This window comes from Python bivittatus, unplaced genomic scaffold (genome assembly GCF_059951505.1).
Source record: "Python bivittatus isolate LINGU-HERP-01145 unplaced genomic scaffold, Pbiv_v1 ctg000590_np1212, whole genome shotgun sequence".
Taxonomy (NCBI): domain Eukaryota; kingdom Metazoa; phylum Chordata; class Lepidosauria; order Squamata; family Pythonidae; genus Python; species Python bivittatus.
Genome location: NW_028277086.1, coordinates 11,196,077 through 11,217,922, shown reverse-complemented (window position 1 = coordinate 11,217,922; position 21,846 = coordinate 11,196,077). Strand labels below are relative to the sequence as shown.

General features: G+C 42.4%; 1 protein-coding gene across 4 annotated transcripts; it reads right to left on the bottom strand.

Annotated features, from left to right (window-relative positions):
* Positions 1 to 1,194: 1,194 nt before the first annotated feature.
* On the bottom strand, positions 1,195 to 21,223 carry LRATD2 (LRAT domain containing 2). Of its 4 annotated transcripts, XR_015797559.1 has the most exons (4): positions 20,798 to 21,223; positions 9,114 to 16,603; positions 4,004 to 4,242; positions 1,195 to 2,470 (listed from the first exon to the last, which is right to left on the bottom strand). XR_015797559.1 is itself a non-coding variant. In XM_088148968.1 (2 exons), exon 2 carries the CDS (start codon positions 16,596 to 16,598, stop codon positions 15,702 to 15,704), a length of 897 nt encoding a protein of 298 aa, XP_088005094.1. In that variant the 5' UTR covers positions 16,599 to 16,603; positions 20,798 to 21,223; the 3' UTR covers positions 7,351 to 15,701. The 4 variants fall into 4 exon arrangements, 2 of the variants coding, with proteins under 2 accessions (XP_088005094.1, XP_088005096.1); XR_015797558.1 differs by lacking the exon at positions 1,195 to 2,470 and having other exon boundaries at positions 2,692 to 4,242; XM_088148968.1 differs by lacking the exons at positions 1,195 to 2,470; positions 4,004 to 4,242 and having other exon boundaries at positions 7,351 to 16,603.
* Positions 21,224 to 21,846: the final 623 nt, after the last annotated feature.

Here is a 21,846-nt window from a genome sequence, read left to right as displayed (position 1 = left end):
TTTAAGATGAGTGGACTTCAACTCCCAGAATTCCCCAGCCAGCATGGCTGGCTGGGGAATTCTGGGAGTTGAAGTCCACTCATCTTAAAGTGGCCAAGTTTAGACAACACTGTCCTAGAAGATAACTAATGGGAATTTCTTGTGGTATTTATATGTAAACTGCTCTGCATTCTAGAAATAGGATAAAAATAGGATTAGTTAATCCCTAAACTGTGTTGCTATTTGAGTTTCTAATATTTAACTATACATGATGATGCTATCCATTCAGTTGTGTCTGATTCTCGGCAATTCTATGGACCAGCTCTCTCCTCATTTTCTGATCTCGTACCACTTCTTTCAGTTTTTTAAGGCTCTGGCTGGTGTCAGCTTTGATGGTGTCTAGCCACCATGTTTTTGGGCAACCTCGTTTCCTTTTACAGCTGACCATTCCAAGCATAACTGCCTTTTCCAGTGAGTTTGATTGCATGACATGGCTGAAATACTGTAAGTTAGGTGAAATGTTGTGATTTTGCCTTCCAGTGATATGTCTGGTTTTATATGCCCCAGGACTTGCTTGTTTGTCACCTTTGCTGTCCAAGGAATGAGCAGGAGCCTTTTCCAACACCACAGTTGATTTTTTTTTAATGCTTAAACAGTTAAAAATCTAAGAGTTTACATAAGGTATTTGTTAATTTTAATCCATATGAGGTTAAAGGTGATTTAACTATAGAAGTTGTGCCTTTACAGAGAGGAAAGAAAACATTAATTAAACTGAAGCTAATCCTCCTTGCTGTTAAGTCTTCTTATGAAGACCTAATCACCCTCAAATATTGTGTAAGTGTACAGTACATCTAAAGAAAGTCTGATGGTTGAAGAAAAAATGCATTACAAAAACAACTCCAATAAAAGTGAAATGTGAGTAAAAATGGTCCAGGGCCCCTAAATTTGCAGCCCTTGGACAAAGTCCAGTCCCAAACTTCAAATACCCCTTCCTCAAGGGGGGGGGGGAATCAGAGCATGATATTCAGATTTGTTTTATGGGTCAGTCATTATATAGGTTCTATGTGGTATCAATAGAAGAGAATATGTGCAGCTTAGGGTTGAACGGTGGAGTCCTTGGGGTTCTCTGAGCTTGTTTGTCTTCTCGCAGATGTTTCATCACCCATCTAGGTAACATCTCCAGAGCTAGAAGGGAGTGGGGTTCTAGCACTGAAGATGTTACCTAGACGGGTAACAAAATGTCTGCAAGAAAACAACTAAGCTCAGAGAACCCCAAGGGGTCCACAGGTTCTATGCAACAAAATTTGCAAACATTAGCTCAGTTTGAGGCAGAACAACAGTGTCATTATATGGTTTGTTCTCCCACTGATAAAGATTCAGATAACTGTTAGGTAAACAACCAGATCTCTCTCTTATCAGTGAAGGCAGCCACTTTTCCATCACTTCTGGTACCTTAGAGGATGGTTTGAAGAAAGCTCAGAAAGTCTCAGTTGTAATGCATACTACTCAGGAGCACCCATAGGAGTCAAGATGTCAAGATGGAGACCATGAGCACATAATTGAAGCCCTGCCCCTTTTTATGTGTGACGAAGCATGTAAAAAAGAGATGGGGGCTTCATTCACATGTATGAAGTGCCATCTTGCCTTTTATACCCCACCCTGTAGATTCTCCTGACTAAATACACTGAAAATTAACTTCAATTCCTGGACTTCTTTTCAATCCTCCTTTTCATCTTAATAATCCTGCGAAAGAGAATGCTGTGAGGTTTGTGCTTGGGAAAAAAATCGTTTTCACTTCAGGAAGTTGCCCGAAGGCCCGACAACTGTCAAACCATCTTCTGAATTCCAAAAGAAACATCAATATTAAATTAGAATTAAGAAGACCCCAGGAGTCTGTGTTAGTTGAGAAGCCAGCCAGTGAGTCAAATACTAATTCAAAATAAGAGCACTGCGGTGGATGGCTTCAGGAACTGTTCTAGAACAGAATGGCATGCCTCCTTTACTTTGGTGCTAAAAATATAATTAAAAGTAAGCAAACTGATGACATTTCCCTAGTTTCTTTTGTGCTTATAACAAGACCAGTGTTTCTCAACCTTGGCAACTTTAAGGTGTGTGGACCTCATTAGCTGGCTGGGGAATTCTGGGAGTTGACGTCCACACATCTTAAAATTGCCAAGGTTGAGAAATACTGGTCTAAACCATATGCAATCTTCATTTTAAGGATTACAGCAGTGTATATCCTATGTTTTTGCGACAATTTTTCCTTTAACAAATGTGAGCTTCCAATTTTAACCACCCTCAGTAGCCATATGATATCCCTTCTGTTTCTTCATGGATTACAGTTCATATGGTATCATCCTTCATTGCTGTCATTGGCTTTAGCTCCTCAGCTGTGTCCACTAAAGTGGTATGAGCTGTTTGGCACAGTGTACTCCAGCTGTTCAACTTTGCCGTTAAGGATGTTAACCCAGATGTTCCTGAAGAGTCTTCACTGCAGCACATGGATTCATTTTAATACCCAGTAAGTAAATAATAGAAATATATGGAAAAAAGTGAGAAATGCAAGGCAGATAGGAACAGACATTTACAAAAGGGTAGCAAGAAGAGAAACTGGAAGGATTTGGCAGATGAATGTGGAACCTGGGCTCTTACCGCTGTTGTTTTTCTGTGTGGTCAACTGAGTTGTGACTCCCCCCCTCCCCCCCAAAAAAGTAGGAAGGAAAGGAAGGAATTTGTTTAAATATTAACTAATTTCAAAACTTTTAAAAGTAAAGACTCATGAAGTTATCAGTAAAAAAAGTGTCATCTATCCAAGCATTTGGAAAACTCAACATTTCATAGCATTCTTTTAAAATCATTGTTTCTTTCTCTGAAGCATTTTCTCTATGTCTATAAGTGGATGATATGCAACTCTGTCATTTTCAAATCTAATCTGAAAAGGTGGAGATGCTGTGATAACAAACCTGTATTCAGAGTAGAGGTTTACTGAAGGACCTAGTTGGATAGATTGTCTGGGCTCAAGCATAACATATCTCAAGTACCAGTAGGAAATCTTTTATTATATAGGATAGTTACATGTTTCAGAAAATTCCTTGACTAAGAATGCAAAGTGTTCTTGATAAAGGAATTTTCTGAAACATGTGAGGCTTCCTCATTTTTTTTGGTTAGCACTACTTGGAGAAACTCAGATGTCAGCAAGAACACAGAACACCTTTTACTGATATCTAGACTGCTGTGCCAGCTATGGTCCTATCTGGAGAAGTTTGTTTTTTTTTCCATTGTCCATACATATATAATATCCAGGCTGGACTCCTGATGTAGTCCTGGTTTTTCCAAGTATGGCTGAGAAAGAACTTTCTCTGAAGACCCAGAGAGCTAGTATTAATATGCAGAGTTCAATCTTTGCAAATGTGATGTGCTCTATACAGGTTGGGCCACAAAATTCATCATTCCTAAGCAGAATTCATGTAGGCATTATTGAGCTAGATGGTCCTAGGTCTAACCTGACCTAGCTCTTGTCTATGAAACTCCTAAGAAACAGATTCTGTTTTTGATGGAATTTGGTGCCAGCCTTAAAGAGGTGTGCAACTAACTTTTTGCTTATCTTAACAAAAAGGCTGAAATTCTTTGGCTGCTATTGATCTAAGAGCTTTATTTAGAATGGTTTGAATTCATTTCAGCAGTAATTCTAAACAGAAGAGATGCCATTCAGATAAAAGGCAATTTCATGAATGACTCTTTAAAGATGAAAAAGCAGAGAGTAATACAGATTGGGACTTTTGCAGAAGCTCTTAAAAAGCATTATCCTTGTCCTCTTCCTGCTATCCTCACCTAGTCCAGTACCTGCAGTATAGCTTTTCTTCCAGGGCAAATTACATGGGCCAGTAGGATGTGATCTGATATCTCAGTTATGTCGGAAGTGTCTCAAGTTCTTTGGGCTTAAGTTATGCAAACTCTGTTATCTACAAAGTTCAAGAGAAGTAGGTGATTGCAGTTGCAAACAAAGACTTAGTCACTTGTTTACCTGAAACCAAGAAAGCCAGACTTATAAGCAGCTTTGATCTTCTTCATTCTCCCAGGAATAGCAGAGGGAGATAAGGTTGCCTGGTCAGCATTATCTTCCTCCAGTAGCATGCTTTTGATACATAACCACATACCAGCTTCTGACTTATCTGTCTCTGCAGCCTCTCATAGTACAATGGAGTCCATCAGAGATATGATTCATGATCTGCCTTTCCTCTTCAGTATGGCCAGCTTCCCTTCCTGTATGGAGAAAATATAATAATTCTAGGGATAGGTTTTGAATAGGATGCTGGGATGCTGGGTGAAGACATTACAAAATAATCTAATATTTTATGGAAGAACTGGGTCTTCAGACTTGAACTGCTTCTACAAAAAGAATGAATTCATTAATGCAAAAGTTGTGTACACCCCATATTTCAGAGAAATGAAATCTTGACTTGGGCATTCCAGATTCTACACTGGGAAATGTTAAATTCTGGAACCAGTACACATTTCCTGCAAATTATTTATATCATTATTGTTGTTGCTGTTGCTGTTGCTGTTGTTATTCAGAACAGTGGACTATTTAGTTGGGTTGTACTCTTATTTTAAAGCCAACTGAAATTTCAGCAGGCATTACCCACCTACCACTTCTGAAAAGTTTGAGAGCTAAAGGCTCAATCAAAACAAAACACAACCAATTGAAAGCTGATAGTTTGAGGAATCAAAAAACCAGATCCAACACCTCGTTGCTCATCCCAAGAATGTTGGAACCTTTTTCCTAGTCATTTCCCACAAAAACAAACTAGAGTTTTGAAAAAGTCTGAGTAGAGTTTCCATTAATTTCAAGGGGACTGTGAAGGACATAGATGGGTGCTGTTTTTTCCCCTATTCTACATTCTATCTAGAAGACAGTGAGGAGTGAAGCTCGGTTACAAGACATGCTAAAAGTATTTGGTTCACCAGTCTTCATACTGTTCCTTTTTTAATTAGCACCAGAAAGTAAGGTTAATATGGGTGGTGAGGGAAGGGAGGCAAACTAGAAAGGTTTATCTACAACCATTTTAAAAACATTATGATCATCAGAGGAAAAAAGAAGCAAGGTTAATTTTTTCCTCTCCCATCAAAACATTTTAATTTTCCAAAAACTATACATTTCCCTTGGCAAGATCATTCATTTAAAGCTAACATGTAAGGGTTGCCTTTAATAATATCCTTTATTTGGTTAGGAGCCCAGCCCTTCCTCCTCAATTATAATGGTGAGTTTAAAGGCTTGATCTTGAAGGACGAGCAGATGGTGACGTTTACTGGCAATTTCCTAGGGCAAGGAAAAAAATGGCAAAGTAGAAAGTTTTGAGTTGTGCAGGTAGCGACTGTCTTGCCAGCAGAACCTGGTCCAAGATATTTTTCTGCTGGGGGCAGAAGCCAAGATGGGACCTCCCCTTTCCATGAAGAGAAACCAGTTGTAAATTGGCAACTTGCAACAAGACAGCATCTATTCCAACACCCAAAGACAGAAATTTTAGCAGATGGTGTGGGGCTCACAGCTGTATCCTCCATCACACTGTCCCCATTTCCCTATATTCTAGCATCTCCCATTTGGTGACCCAGTCACTCTGCCTAATGGTAGAACGTGCCCTGCTTCTCAGCTGCCATTACTGAAAGTGAGCTTAGTGTAGTGGTTAAGATGTTGGACCGGAAACCAGAAGACCATGAGTTCTAATCTTGCCTTAGGCAAGAAAGCCAGCTGGAAGACTTTGGGCCAGTCACTCCTTCTCATCCCAGCCCACCAGACAGGGTGGTGGTTGTGGGGCAAATGAGGCAAGAGCTTCAAGTATGCTGCACTGAGATGCACAAAATAAAGGCGGGATATAAATCAAATAATTATACTAGGAATCCACACCCAAATGCCCATCTGTCCAGTAAAAGCTTTGGGTTCTGTCCGCAAGAGATCTCGTTATGGATAAGTGATAAACTTGTCCCTGTTTTTTCTCTGAATGAAAAGTGGAGGACGAAGAAGGCATATATCCATATACACTCATGTACACAGATACCCAAACTTTCATTTTCATCATCTGCTAATGCAGCCACAACCTAAGGGATAACTGGCAAAAATAGGTACATTTCTAAATTATTCCCTCATGATGCATAGATCATTTCTGGTTTTGTCTAGCATTACCCTACTCATTTTTGCAAATGTTTTTTGTTCAAACCACAGCTCAGAGGAGATCACGGGATTTGCCGCGTTCAAACCACAGGCAAACGAACGACGCCAGCCTCTTTAGGACGTTGCCGTTTTGCTGGGAGCAAAATACGAACGACCCAACTCAACTTTTCGATAAGTGACATGACAGCACCGCTCAAGGGAACTGATTCAAGGGAAGGGAAGTGCAGTGGTGTGTGGGAATAACCTTGGGAGACAGGAGAAAGAGCCCCAGATGGGACAACCAGCACGTAAAAGACGTCTCAGCCCACAGGAGGGAAGGTGTGGGAAACATTTCAGAAGGGACCCTCCGCAGAGAGCAAAAGGAAAGGAGGGGAGAAATACTTTCAGCCCTGCAAGATTCTGTTAATGCAACCTTACAGTCAAGACAGAGCAAGTGAACGGGCCAGGTGCTAGTTTCTGTGTGAGCCACAGAGGAAATAAACAGCCTTCCCCCATACCGTGCTGGCTCAGAATTCTTCATTCCCTTAAGCATCAGGCAAGCTACGTTGCCGAAATAGCTGCTTTGCCGAAGGCAGAGGGCAAACCTAAGCTAAAAAAAGTTAGTTGCAGGCTAGTAAACCATTGTGTTATTATTTACAAGGCAGCGTTTGTTGCTCCAAGCCTCCAATATGGCTCTTTAGTGGTTTAAGCTGCACATTTTCAGCGGGAGGTGGGGGGGGGGGGACACTTTGTTTACAGGACTTCTGAAAGTCATCATCACTACAAAGCAGTTGCCATGGGGATAAAGCTTGACTGGGAAGGATGGAATGTTGAAGTCATGACGTGCAGGTAAGAAAACATTTCTAAAGGATAAAGAGGTAGCAGGGATGGTATTTTTCTCCCCCACATCTGTTGGAATCTGGCTTTTAAAAACTACTGCAAAGGTCCTTTGCTTTCTGCTTTCTTCTGTCTTTGCTGCAGAGTTAAGAAGAGAAGTGACCACCTGCACCCCTCCACCAAAACAGCATGGTCAGAAGTTTTGTGATTTAAAGAGAAAACCCATTCTTCCCATTTTTGAAAAAATGGCATCACTTCTGTTTTGGACTCTTTTAGAAGGCCCCGATATGAACCTCTTCTTGATAACATGCTTTGTAAAAAATTAAAAAAAAAAAAAAAAAAGCCTAGGAGTCTTCTTCCATACTTGTTTTAATTTGAAATAATAAAAAGCCTTCTTTGTATTCACCATTTCCCATTTATTTTTCATCATTGGCTGCTTTTATCAGATGAAGTACTTATTCAGCTATACGTTTTGAACTGGGACTGGTTGGATTATCCCATAAAATAGGTCTGGAACTGTTTTTAAAAATATCTTGACCCTCCCGCCTTTCAATATTGCAGACTGCAGCTGTTAAGATGTTGTGATAACAACACAACCACATTGACACCACACGTACATTACTGCTCTTTCCATAAGAGAAGAAAGCCTCAGAGAGCACACACATAGAAGACATCATAAATCTTTTATTTTTAATAACTAAGCCATACCCTTCATTTTGAAGGAAGTGATACCATCAGGAATCTTAATGTTTTCCCCCCAGGGAAAGAACTGGTGCTTTATGATCTACGGTGGAAAAATAACTTACGGTGGTGATTCCCTAACTATATGGAGTGAGATATGATTTGTTCCATAAGTGCCAAAGATGGATTCTTTACACCAGCGTTTCTCAACCTTGGCAACTTTAAGCTGCATGAACTTCAACTCCCAGAATTCCCCAGCCAGCATGCTGGCTGGGGAATTCTGGGAGTTGAAATCCATGCAGCTTAAAATAGCTAAGGTTGAGAAACACTGCTTTACACAGTATGTTTGGATCTACAGACCCCTTAAATTCAGAATATCCCTATTTAATCTTCACTAGTCCTGGATCAATATTTAGGCAGCCAGTCATCCCAAGGATTTCCCAACAACACCCACATTATATTCAAGAAGAAAGGGAAGCCCATCACTCAGAATGCATATGTTGGATCCCTGAGCCATAAGATAGTTGAAGCAATGGAAGAAGCTGAAATGCCTTTGAGATCTTCTGGTAGTGGTTTCAACCAGAACCAGTCATTGTCTTTGGACATGGAAGATGTTGGAAACACTGATTACAGAGGGAAGGATGACTAGTGGAAGGAAGGGAACCACCCCCATCACAAGAAGACTGAGCTATTGCTAATACAGACTGTAGGCAACCTAATAGTGATTTCTCAAATAATATTATAAACGCTTTTGCAGTGGCTACCTCCCAGTTTTCATTTGCCATATGATGTCCACGGATTAAAAGTGTACTCCTTCACTGACATATCCCAGTCTGAAGGTGGAAACTGGCAGATCTCACACTAAAACAATAAATTGTAAGGAGAACGATGGAAGAACAGGACAGCCGGTTATACAGTACACCATCATTTGCTCTGCCTGAATTTATACAAATGTGCTTTCAGAAATATTTGTTCCTAGAAGGCTCTTGCTATTAGAAATGGTTAGAGTTAATTGTCCAAGAGCACAGGTGACAAAGCAGCTGACAATTTTCCATCCCTCTTGGGAAAACTTCTACAAAAGGGGGCACGATGCCCTTGTTTTAACATTTAACAGACAAAGCACATCATTTTAATTCTAGCATGATTATAATTATTTTACAGCTAAAGTAAAGATAAAATCTTGAATTTAACTACTGGTGACAACACAGATATGCCCATGGTTGTTTGGGGGCAGCAATATGTTTTTGTCTTCTTCCAAGATGCTTTTTCAACTTCCCACTATAGACAGCAGCTGAAGGATTTCTGATGGTCTTCCAAGTCACTGACCCTACTTCACTTTGCCAAGATAAGCTATGGTTGGTAGGCACTACCACCTGCCTTGATCATGTTTAGAGTTAGACTTCTGATTTACATCTTTTAAACACAGACATATGCATAAATGCTGGAAAGAGGCACTGTACCAGCTCACCCTGGCAATGTTGCTTCTGGGTTGAGCGACCATCTGAATGACGTGGGTAAATGTGTATTTATAACTCTCTGCAAAGAAGATCCAGTTTGCTCCCACAGCTGACACAGGGCAGAATTAGCAGCTATTTCAACAGCAACGCTCTCCTCACATGTGCTTTTTTTCTTTGTTCACATAGTTCACATGGAAAAAACACAAAAACATCACAATGAAACAGAGCAATATGCCGAAATAATAGTTCACCTGTTTGAGATCAGGTTACCAGTGTAAATCCTTCTGGATTCAAGTAATTAATATATTGAAATGTTTATTCAGAATACATACGCTATTTTGGGCATAATCTATACCAAGAGATCAAGGGGTAAATTTATTCTGCAAAGAATTAGGCTGGATTACACATCAAGATAAACCCTGGTTTGTTGACTTAGTCATAGTCAGTATGGCTGCATCATAGAATGTGGTTTATCAACCACAATGGCTGGGTTTAGACAATACACTAGATGTCAAACAAAGCCATATTTTGGCCTAGTGTGATGTCTGGACCCAGCCTTACCATGTAAGTAGAGTATAAGAGGAAGATTTTATGATTAAGTACAAAAAGCATGGAAAAATAAATTTAATATTGAAAAGTTCTAAACTCATCTTGCCTCCCCTCCCCCCACCCCCGTGCTTGCTTTCTCCATGAAGATATTCCTCATATATAAGAACACTCATCTGGTGATCTTGTGAACTAGTATACCTACTTTCCTAGTTGCCCATCTGCTCAAAAAAATCCAACTCGATAAAGTACACAATCTTGGAGTGAATGGAAAGCATGACCAGTTTGAAATGAGGATGCTTAAAAGTAGCATATATAGACTTTCTCTTCACCAATGGCTTTACTCACTCATTCCTTTAAACCAGCTATTTTTTTTAAGAAAGGGACTTGACTGCTAAAACATGACCCTTTTAAAACTATTCTGAAAAGTTGAGTTTACCTTTGGCCTATATGAAAATGTAAATTTTCAAACCGTTTATGAGTCATCCTTTTAAGTGCTACTCAAAGCCAAGTGAAAATAAGAGAAGGGTCAATGTCAGCTCAATAATTTAAAGTCAAAAGCCCAAACAAAGCCATTTATTGCAATCTTTCCCAACCAATGTGCCCCAGTTTTGTTAGACTTCAGTTTCTGTGAACCTTGGCTACATGGCTTTTTGAGATTATCAGAAATTAGTCATTTTTTTTAAATTAAAAGAAATACAAAAGTAATTGCTATTTTAAAAGAAAAAACACACAGCTTATTTGAGCAACTCCTAGATATGGATAGTGATTATATGGCTTTTCAACTGTTGCTGAAGAACTTTCAATATTAGCTCTGCTGGCTAGGATTTCAAAGAACTGTAGATCAGCCATATCTGAAGAGGCTATTTCTGTACTCTTAATCTAGGTTTAGAGAATTTGAAATAGGTTAATGCTGCAGCCCTGATCAACCCCTCAAGAGCAATGGGGCAGACAAACCTAGGAAGCCCCATGTAAAATTGGGGTACAATAAACATAGTAATTATGTTGGTCTATGACCATAATAAAAATTTGATTGATAGTATTTAACATTTGTCATATTAAAGCCTCCATTAGTAGAATTCTATATACAAAATTCCTTGTTTTCATAACAGGTCTTAGAATCCATAATATGCTCAATGTACATTTATATCATACATTTTACAACCTTCCAAGATAGGCCACTATAGTAATTCCTGTGTTTCAGGTCAGGGTGAGGCTGAATGAAAAGTGGCTTGCTTAAACCCAGTTTGCAAGTTATTAGGGGGCACGCCATCATTTAACCTCATATCCATTCTCACATAACCACAAGACATCCATGTTTATGGATTTGAACCTTTTGTTTCCGGGTGTAGCCCATCCATTACACCTAGCTTAGTTGAGATATAAACCACTCAAGCTCTTAGCAATGCTCCAGCAGACCCTACACCATTCTTCCTCAACCTGCATATGTTTGGGGTTACTGCCCCACCATCCCAACCCCTGGTAATGCTAAGATTGATGGAGATTTGTAGCCTAAAGTATGAAGTCTGAAAAGGATCAAATTGGGGAAGATGGTTGCAGTCACGTATGTTCAAGTTTTCCACATGCAGATTGTAACATGACTGCACATTGAATGAACTCCAAGTCAAAAGCACAGAAAAATTATCTGCACTTCAGGAAAAGTAACATGAATGCTTGGATACTGGGGTTCTGTGAAAGCAGCAATAGCTTTCTGACATAGAGTTACCATCTTTGCCAAAAGATCATCTTCTTTTGGGAGTATTTGCAGGAAGCCATGAGAATTATCCAAGTATAAGAAGTTCTTACAGCCAAAGAATATAATTATCAGCTCTACCCTTCCCATTTGGGGACAAAGAGATCAAATGAGAGGGGGCAAAGATGAATTGTAAAGGGCACATCAAAGCATGGCTACCATGCTGTCTCAACACTGCCAGCTCAACTCTATGTACGTAGGTAGTAGCTATCCATTCTTCCATGAGAGCATAAATATCATGTAGCTCAGGAAGGCCTGCCCCATGCTATGAAGTCATGCGCTATTATCTTTCTATTGCACTGAAAACAGAGTTCAGCAGAAAGAAAACAGATGGTGTGTATGTATATAATATTCCACCCATCCAATTAGCAGAACATCCAGCTAAAAACCATAAACCTCCAATAGGGAGTTCCAATGACTGTTAGAGATCTTGTTGCATTCAGTGATGTTGTCTGGCAAGTTACTTCTCATCTTGAAGGCTGAGAAAAAGAGGAACAAGAGCAGCTAACACACACCTGGGATCCTGGTTGAGCTACTGATGTGCGTCCAACCTGGGGGAGAGGTGTCACCATTTGAGCAGAACTACTTTCATTTTTAAACAAGGCCTTACCCATAGAAATGCTAATCACAGTTTGATGGTAGGAAGAATGCTGTAGTGATCAGCCACATGGAGTACTGGAAAAAAAAGTGCTTTTACGGCTCTTCATTTCACAAGCTGAGGACGGAATTACTACATCTTCTTTTGACATTCACATCATTTTGGGACCAAGAATGTAAACAGAAAGCTTTTACAAAGATAAAATAATGATATAATGTTCTTCAACAGTGTCTGACAATATCAGCATAATAACGGGAACTACATTATTTAAAAAAAAATCAGAATATTTGAATTATTTGTGTAACTATACTTCAAGAAATTAATTTGATTTGAATTTGACCAGCTGTCCAGCAGTGAACAAGTATGCTTTTATAAATAAAGCAGATCATGCCTTTGGAAAAAAAATGGTAATTTAGTTCTTTCCTCTTTAACTATCTCTAATATTCTAGACAAGAAAAAAATATTTTCAGTTAATTTACAATGTAGTACCAAGCAGATACATAGATTTACAATGTTCAACATCTATCATTTCTTTTACACTTTATTTATGACCTAGAAAATACCTTTAGATCACCAATGACAAAAATAAAAAAAAATTGATTTGAAGGATATATTTCTCTGTGAAAATAATACAACTTTCAAAAAATGTAAATATTTTTATGATGGACTTTCTTTCAAAAATACTTGTAAGAAAATATCATTTTACAACCACCTATTACATAGCGAAATAAGTTTTGTTCTCTACAAAATTCAGAATCATTAATAACTAAATATCTCTGAATCTAGGATACAGTTGCTGGATTCAACAGGAAGAACAACTTCTTGGCCTTTTTAATAGCAGTAAACATTTACTTATTTTTAAAAGGTTCTCCATGCTAATCAGTCCTAATAAGCTAGTAAAGTCCTGCTTATTGTGTACTCCTGTGAAATATATGCAGAATGTTTCCATTGCAAATTTTCCTCTTATGGTTACAACTGCGGAACTTTGATACGTGTGTGCAGAAGTACTGCTGTACGCCTCACCAGACTGCTTAAGGACATGTCCTGCTCTTCAATGGCCAAGTTAGGTACGTTATTTTGTGCTTAAAAACATACAATATTGCATATGAGCTTAACAATCGTGGTATGCAGAGCTCATACCTCAGAATACATCCCGTTCTTAAAAAGACATCACTTTCAACATGTAGCTCCTTGAGATCTTTTATCAACTTCGACTATCACAAAATGGAACTCTCAGAAGCAAATGGGGGAACCAAATTACTGCTGGATTATCTCACTTTCTGCATGACTAGCTTCCTTCTCCCTTAATGCAAATAATCACGCAGGGCATTAGCACAATACACCAAAGGTCTTGAAGTTGAGCCTGTCTTGTTTGGTATGCAAGAAATTTATGGGCTGACAATGGTGGGTTATACGTTCAGCAGAATCAAGTATTGTTGCAAAAGGTCCCCTGGATTGGAGTCTATAGTGAGAAATGGGGGAAATCAACCTAGTTTGGGTGTCCCAATATATAGGAAACTGTGAAGATAACCTAAGCAGCATAGGTAGGAGGAATCACATTACACTTTCCCCTGGTATGCATTTTTCAAAACACAGGAAGGATTGTTTTTCTGAAGGGTAGGACTTTTTGACAGCAAAGCAGCTTCTAATCATGTGATTACTAACTTCTGGTTGAATGCTACAAAACAGGACATCTGAGAATGCTTCTTTAAAAGCCTTTAAAGATCAAGGATCACAGTTTAAGCTCATTTCAGATGATCAGTGATTTGTCTAAACTGATTTGTGGGTCTGTCTAGCCACCACTGTGACAAACAAGGTTCTGCAAGCATAAGGTGAAAAGGAGCGAGACTTTATCACTGCTTCTTCCTTATCAACCCACAATCCATATGTTGCTTACTCTAGAGGAATAACCAACCACTGGAACATCAACTCAATATTTTGCAAAGACAGTAATAGATTAGTTCACTGTGGATGCATGTGTCTGAAAAGCATCCCTTATGGTTTTACAATGCAGAGGTAGCAGAGAATATTGTCTGTTAAGTAGTGGTTAATAACTGCAAGCATGTTTTAAAATGCTGCTTAGTTACCCTAAACACCTTTACTTCCAAATATGCATCTTTGCTACTTAAATCAAATCAGTGGCTTTTATGAGAAATCAGCCATTAGCAAGAAAGTTAACAGTCTGTTCACACAAACACACAACTCTTACTTCTATTTGCTGATAGGTATAAAGAGAATCAATTCCTAGCTACAAAGCAATTCTTCAAGCACAGCTCTTAGTTAATGCCCGTTGAACAGTTTTTATAGGATTGGGACATTTTATGGTAGCAGCAATAATGCCCAAACAGAACTTTTGGCAGTTCTCTCTTCATAACTGTGACCTGCCAGCAAAGCAAACCTTTGAATCTCCTCTGTTTCTACAAGGGGAACGGCCGTTCTCTCTTTCCTTCTGTAACAATATGCCTAGAGAAGCAGAAGTACGCCAGAAAAAAAGGCATTGACAGAAATCAACTTGGAGAGGCTGAAGACAGAACATTGCTAACTTAAAAATGGGCACTACATACTATCTTGCTCCTCTTTTCCTATTCTTTATGGAGAGGACCCACTTTGGTGCCCTTAGCCACTGAATAAAACAAAAAAAAATGTACTGAAAAAATGAAATCAATGATTTTATACATAAAGAAGTTAAAAAACAGATTGAAAAGAAGACGTTTCTTCCAGATGCACTAACAGCCTGTCCTCAGATATTTAACAGTAATGGCGAGACAACCAGCTTCACTGCCTAGGAATAAAATGCCTTTTTAAAAAAAGTTGCCTGTCTCTTGTGTCACCTTTTCCAACAATACATAATGTGCCCAAACAGTACTTGGATTTGTAGCAAATTAATCCTGCTGTAACCACTGGTGCTAAGAGGGTTTAGCTGCCCTCCCACTAAACGTCAATGACTTACACAGAGTCTTGATGGCCATGGCTTAACCCAACTCCACTGTAATTAAAGGAAAGAGTTTCTTGGTAGTGTTTTGAAAAGCTGCAGCCCTTATTCCATTATGTACTTTGTAATCTCACTTCTGTGAAAATATTTTAAATCTCTCCATACAACCCAGAAAAGGTGCTTCAGCCACAGACAGGAAACGCTATTTCTCCTTTACAACTCTGCCAAATCTTTCAGCACAAACAGGCCAACCCCGTGACCCAAAATTAACAATAATTTAACCATTCAATCCTCACAGAGATATTGAGGACAGGAAGAATGGAAGGCCATAACCAGTAAAATGAAAGGGAGAGATTCCAGAAATGCCAAAGTAGGAAATAAAGAAGAAAAAAAAAAGAATAAAGGGGAAATGTCTTTGCTCCAACATCGAATCATGTAGTTCATTGATGCTGGACCCCATCCAATTTAAAACAGCAGAAGCTAAGTGGGAGGAAGAGGGATGCAATTTGGGAAGAGAGACATGTATAAACAGCGAGTTAGGAAGATCTTCCTGAGATTTAACCCTCAACAAATAAACTTGCTGGTTCAACCAAGCACTGAAGGAGTTAAGTGCTGAAGGACTGGTGCTTAATCAGCTTTCTCCCTTTCCTTCACATGGGATTGGAGTGAAGCTGCACTGAAACAGCCCAAAGGGCTTATAACAGCTCAATTTCGCAGGATTCAGTTTTAATCCGTCACCAAGGTTAAGCAGCCTGACTGTGCAAGGACTGCTACTCAGCACTGGTCCAGGCACCTGGTTTGCCGTTAGCATCCTCTTCATTGTCTGCCTCGGCGGCCTGAAGATGGCTGGACAGTTCTTGGATGACAGCCACCTTCCCTATTTGATCATTTCTTCTTTTTTCCATAATGAGATCCTCCAGGCTCTGGAACTCAAGAGTGTGGCTGCGTTTATCTCCCAGCTGGATCTGCAACCGATAGGGTTGCTTGCCTATACGCAGCTCGCCCCCAATTTTGAACTCACGCTTGCCATAGCGGCACCAAGCTGCAAAACATTCAGAGTTCCTCCAATTGAGATCCCGGTCTTTGCGACCCACTTGATCCAGGGCATTTCGCACTACTGTGGCAGGATTTAGTGGTTTGTAGCGATACAACTGGTTCGCAATGCGCCCCCGTCTGCCCTGGCTGGCATCTGTGAGAAAACCGTTCACCACTTCCAGTCTATGCAAATGCACCACCTGGAAGTCCCCAACATATACCACCCAGTGAGGGTACTGGGCCTGGCACACAAATTCTATCAGATCACCAGGTTTGCACCTGTTCAATAGGTTTTCTGGTGTGTAGGTGGTTAAATGGCCCCCTCCGCCTCCATCTACCTCACCAGACAATGTGTGGTCTCCAGAAAAGCTCTTCTGATAAATGCACTCATCACGATAATAGATAGAGCATTCCACTTCGTGAAGCTGAGGGTCGTACGGTTGTGATGCAGGACGATCCCCACCAAGATCTGACACTGTTGAGTCCTGCTGAGGCTCTACATCATCATCATCATTGGAAAATATGTAAGAAACTCCAATCCTGGGACCCTCATCTCTGTCCATGCCTGTTGGGTCAGTTGTGGGAACCTCTTTGTAGTTTAAGTGGGTCAGTTTTTCCACTTGATTCCCCATGCCTGCTGAAAGAGAACGAAATAGGCATTAGTACAGGTATAAACCAATGAGGATTAAATCAAGTAGATCTCCCTAAGTGAATCTCCTAGTGACTTCATGGACAGAACCGTGCAATCTTCTCGGCAGGGTTCCATCAGTGGCTTGTGATTGTCAAGATGGTTTTTTTGACCTTCCAGGCTAGTCTACTGTTCCGGTAGTCTCTCCGCCGTGCTTAGATTTTTGGGATAACCTCTTGCAGCTCACCTTGGGAGTGGCCTCTCTTTCCTCCTTCTCTTTTTGAGATAAGGGCAAATTCGTATAGTTAAGTTGCCTTCTCTGTAACAGCACAGAACAACATTTCTACCATCTTTCTTCTTAAAGCCACAGTTAGACTTACTTGAGCCCCACTGCACATATACGTAGGTCCCAGGGGTGCAACACTGAAGCGTCTTGAAAGGGGATTAGAAAGGATCACGCTCCATAGCATGTAACTTGATTTTTTTTTCTTCTTTAATAAAAAGCAGCTGGAGGGGGCAGTATTGAATAGACAAAGCTCTGGAGAAAAAGAGAGATTCCAAATCTCATTTTCTTAACTGGCTCCTCCCCCTCATTCAAAGTTGCCGGCTGAGGAAGGGAGAAACTTCAAAATGGGGAAACAACTGCAAGCAAAACAGTTAAGCAGCCCCTTCCTTCATTCTTACCACCTCTTTTCCTTAAGTGCAGGGCATTACTCCAGCATAAAAAGTATGAGGGCTCCTGTACCGCTAATCTAAATTATTAGGCTGTCCAAATCCCTTGAAAGAGATTATTTAGAATAGGCAGAAGCTGCACAAAACGCTGTTTTTCCCCCCCAAATAATTATAGCATCTGGGTTTTCCCCCCTCAAACTTGCATAGCTGCTTTAGAATCTGTTCCTGGCTGTCTCCACATCTGGAAGTGAAGTGAAATGAAATGCACAGACAGGCAGGCAGGATAGCTAAGGAGCAGCTTCTGAAGCCACTGCATGAACCTGGAAAAAGACAGGGCTGCATTAACAATGCAAAAATAAACATTTCTTACACATACGCACACTTTCTGATGGAAATAGGGATGGGAGTGCTAGTTCTACCATCCTGCATAGGGAACTAGGAATTCATATAATTGCAATCTAGCCTTTGTGAAACACGCTGAGTTGGGAACGCTTGGATTTTTATAATGCCATGGTAGGACTCTGTTGGCATTTTCCCACATGGTGGAGTTCATAGTTGGAGAAAAAAAGATAGGCTGAAATCCTACACTCACTTAGGAGTAAGTCCCCTTGAATGTGAAGCACACCTCCTTTCATATCTACTAAAGTTCTCAGAGGTGGTGCTCACAGTATCCAATACGCCCACAGAGGTCTTCATTAGCACCCTCCAGACTTCTATGCCTCACCTGACCTTTTGTTAACTGGTCATGCGACTATAACCTGCATGTAATGAATGGGGAGTCCCTACTCCTACACAGCACTTATGCATCCCACAATATGCTTTCAAAATTCTAGATGTGCTCATAGACCAACAAGGGTGGGTAACCCTCTTCCATGTAATTTTTACAACCTCTCTATAAGGGAAACCAGTAATATATTCATGTTGGAAATGAGGCCAATAAACATTGGTTTAAAGCCACCTAGAGGATTCACAGCCAAAGTAAAGAGTTGGGCCAAGGTATTTTTGGATCATAGCTCTGTCTCCTTCATGCTGCATAAGAAATTATGAGAGAACAGTTCCACAAGAACTCTCCTTAGCTACAAATTCATTAGGCGACAACTATTTTCATATGCAACATTAGTATGTAAGCAGCTGCCTTATTTTAAATTGGAACATCTTGGGCCATCTTAAAGAGGTACACTTCCTTCTGAATAGGAACATCTCAGCTGGAACCTTTTCTAAGCCTGTTACTCGGGATTCAGTAAGCATGACCATGATTAAAACAGGAACCCACCTATCCAAAGCTACAATCTGTGGGTGGTTAGGTGCCTGGTCTCCTTCTTCCATATATTCGATCTGAACATTATGCAGAAGTCAGGGAGAAAGAGTTTCATCCTGCTGATGTCTCAATCAAGAGCCTCCTTGTAAAACTGGTATTTGCAGGCAGCCAGTGGGGCATTTCTTCTCAACAGGAATACTATCTTTATAGGATGAACTTTTCTCAGGACCTCAGCAAGGAAAAACAGGCTCAACCCTTCTCTTCCCACCAGCTGCAATCTTCACATTGATCACCTCCAGCAGCTGACATTCTCTGCTTTCCTTTTAGAAAACAGAAAAGGCTAAATGTCAGGAAGTCACTATTCCCTGGCCTTCGGTGCCGTTCGCTGAGCACGGTGTAAAGGTATACTGTGGCTCAGCAAGAGAGATTGCCACAGAGACAAGCAAAGGGAGAGAACATACACATCACCTTGGGAGACACAATCAGCAAGGGGGAGGAGTATATGACAGGCAAATAGCAGAAAAGACTTTAGGGTAAGTTGCACGTGGCACGCTGGGAAAAGGAGGGGCAGAGGCTGAAAATAACAAGAGACTTTCCCACCTGTTGATGGTAGTGAACCTGCAACAGGCACAAAGGAGGAAGCTGGAGTAGATACGACTAGGTGATAGGACAAAGCCAGAGAGAGAGTCACTTTCCATACACAGCGTGATGGGCAAGAGAGCCCTGAAGCTTGCTGAACCTAGCAGGAAGTAGGAGGATTATTTCTCCACCTTTCTCTGCAGTTTCATTTTGCACTGGGGTGGAGGCATATTTTGAAGTCTTTCTAGTTATTGGTAAAGGCAGCCTAAACTTTACGGGAGATCCCAGAGGAAGGAAGAGAGGTGTATCTGCTTCCACTTCCTCTGAGACCGGCAGGCACAAAAGGTCCCCAGAATATGTTAAGCAAATGTTTGAATGGGTCATAAAGCCCCATGCAGCAGGCATCAGAATGTCACCTCTACATGTAGATATATATTCTACAAAGGAAACTGGGGTGCCTAGGTAGCAGATCCTTTAGCTGAGTAGAGAAGTGATAATAATTCCTGAAGGACTTGGACATCCAGGAAATGGGAGAAAAGTGAAGCTTTAGATCTGTTTCTGGCTGAAAGCTGGAAATGACCAGCTTTCTGCAAAGAGGAGAGTCAAGACAGGGCAAGTTTACAGCTGCAAGCCTTTTGGAGAGTAAGTCCCATCAGGCAGTGGGGCCTTAGATTTGAGGAAACAAGGTTAGAAGCCTATTAACCAGGTTCCCATGTAGTTCAAGTGTGTATCATCACAATCAAAGGCAAAAGCCATCCTCTTCATTAGCAAGAGCATTACAGGAGTCACACTGGGCTGGACAAGGTACCTGCCCATTCTAGCCTCCTGTTTCTCCCAACTGCCAGCCAGTTGTTTTTGGAAGATTTTCGGAAGCAGGACATGACAGTAAACAAGCTATGGAGATGAGAAAGCCATAATAAAAATGACATTTCTATTTTGCCTTTCCACAGCACTTCCTGCTAATCACTCCAGCTTGCCTTACCTTAAAACAACCCTGTGCAGTAGGCCCTTATTAAAAGTCAGTCACTGTTGGCCTGGGGCCGAAGCTGAGAATAAAGTCGAAGGCCCCAGGATCCTAGGAACATTTGCTAAAGGCCAAAGAAATGTCGCAGAACTTTGTTTCGGCCAAATAGACTACCGGGTTCCAATAGAAAGTCTCAGCCCAAGCTTTATCACCATAAACCGCCACATCTTTTGAGCAGAGCAAACATCAAGGAAGAGGCATAGCTGAAGCTGCTCTTGAACAACTGAGAGTTTGAAAGAATGGAAGCCTTACTCCAAACCTAAGCCAGCGTTGCCTACCCCCCTTTTGAAAGCCGGGGGGGGCGTTATTTCAGGACCCCATAACACTTGCCTGATCGCCCTGCCTTTTATTTATTCATCGGCGCTTGAAAACTTTCTGTAAGGGCAGCTCCTCCCGCCCCCTTTCTCCATCAGGTTCTTCCCTGAGCACCTGGGATCAAAGTATACGGGCGGGGAGGGATCGCCCGGCCCCAGGGCCGCCAGCCAGAGCCCCACTCACCTGGCCCGCCGCCTGCTCAGAACAAACAACCCGTCGACCAGCCCAGGTGCGCCGGGCTGCTGCCGTCACCTGATCCACTCCCCATACCTGCCCCCGCCTCTCCTCCTCCTCCTCCTCCTCCGCCGTCCTGAGCGGCTGATTGATGATGGAGGCGACGGCGCTGGAAACTTACCAGGCGGCGGCTGCTGGCGGTGCTGCGGCCGGGAGGAGAGGACGCGGCTGCTGGGGGGAGCCGAGGGCTGTCCCCGTCCCCGGCGGGCGCTTCCTCAGCTGCTTGCAGCGGGCAGCCCGGAGTTGCCGCTCGCCCTCTTCATGGTCCTGCGCTGGGCTCCCGGCGCGCGTCCGCCTCTCCTGCCGGCCTGAGCAACAAGCGAGAGCCCGGGCTGGGGGCGCCGGGAGAGGCTCGACCCCGCCGCGGCTTCCCTGCGGCTGGGAGCGCCCCCCGCGTTTAAAGGCGCCGCTCGCCCCTCGGGAGAGGAGCAGGGCGCCGCTCGCTGCCCTCCCGGTCCGCGGCGTGCCACGCGCTCCGGCGGCAGAGCCCGGCGGCGCCAGGCGCTTCCTCCGCCGCGTGCCCCGCTCCCGACGCAGCACCGCTCGCCGCCAGCGGAGGGAGCTTTCCTTCGGGGGCGGGAGAGGAGGAGTTAACGCCGCCCCCCCCCCCCCGCTTTAGGGGAGGTGCGTTCGGGCCGCGCCGGTGGCTGTCCAGGCGGCGAGGGAGTGAGTACGGGGGCAGGCAACTTTCTGCTAGGTTTATACTCCTGTGCCTTGGGGCGCGGGGGGGAGGCAGACCGCTCCTCGCCAGGCATGGATGACAGACCCGGCAACCGCTTCTGGCTGCGGATCAGTTCCCCCTCCCCCGCCCGCGCTCTCTTCCCCCCTCTCTCCCTCCCTCCCTCAGATGGGAATCGTAACTGTACTAACGACGGAAGCCGGGTTTTCGGTTCGGGGAGCACGTATAGCAGGTTCTCACGTTCCTTGCTGCGCGTGGGCAGCGGGGGTGTTCTGCCAGTTGCAAGGTGGAGATCGGCCCGGGCGGTTTGCTGTCTTCGTAGCCGACCGGCAAGGCTAGTTTCCTCGGGCAGGCTGGAGTTCAGGGGTAGGGCTCACGCGTGGTCTGCAGAAAGCAATCCTACCCTCAGGAGCTGCTCTAGGTGGCGAGAAACAGCGCCTCCCCCCCCCCCCCGCCCGGACTGGGGCTATATGATAAACAGACTAACCTGG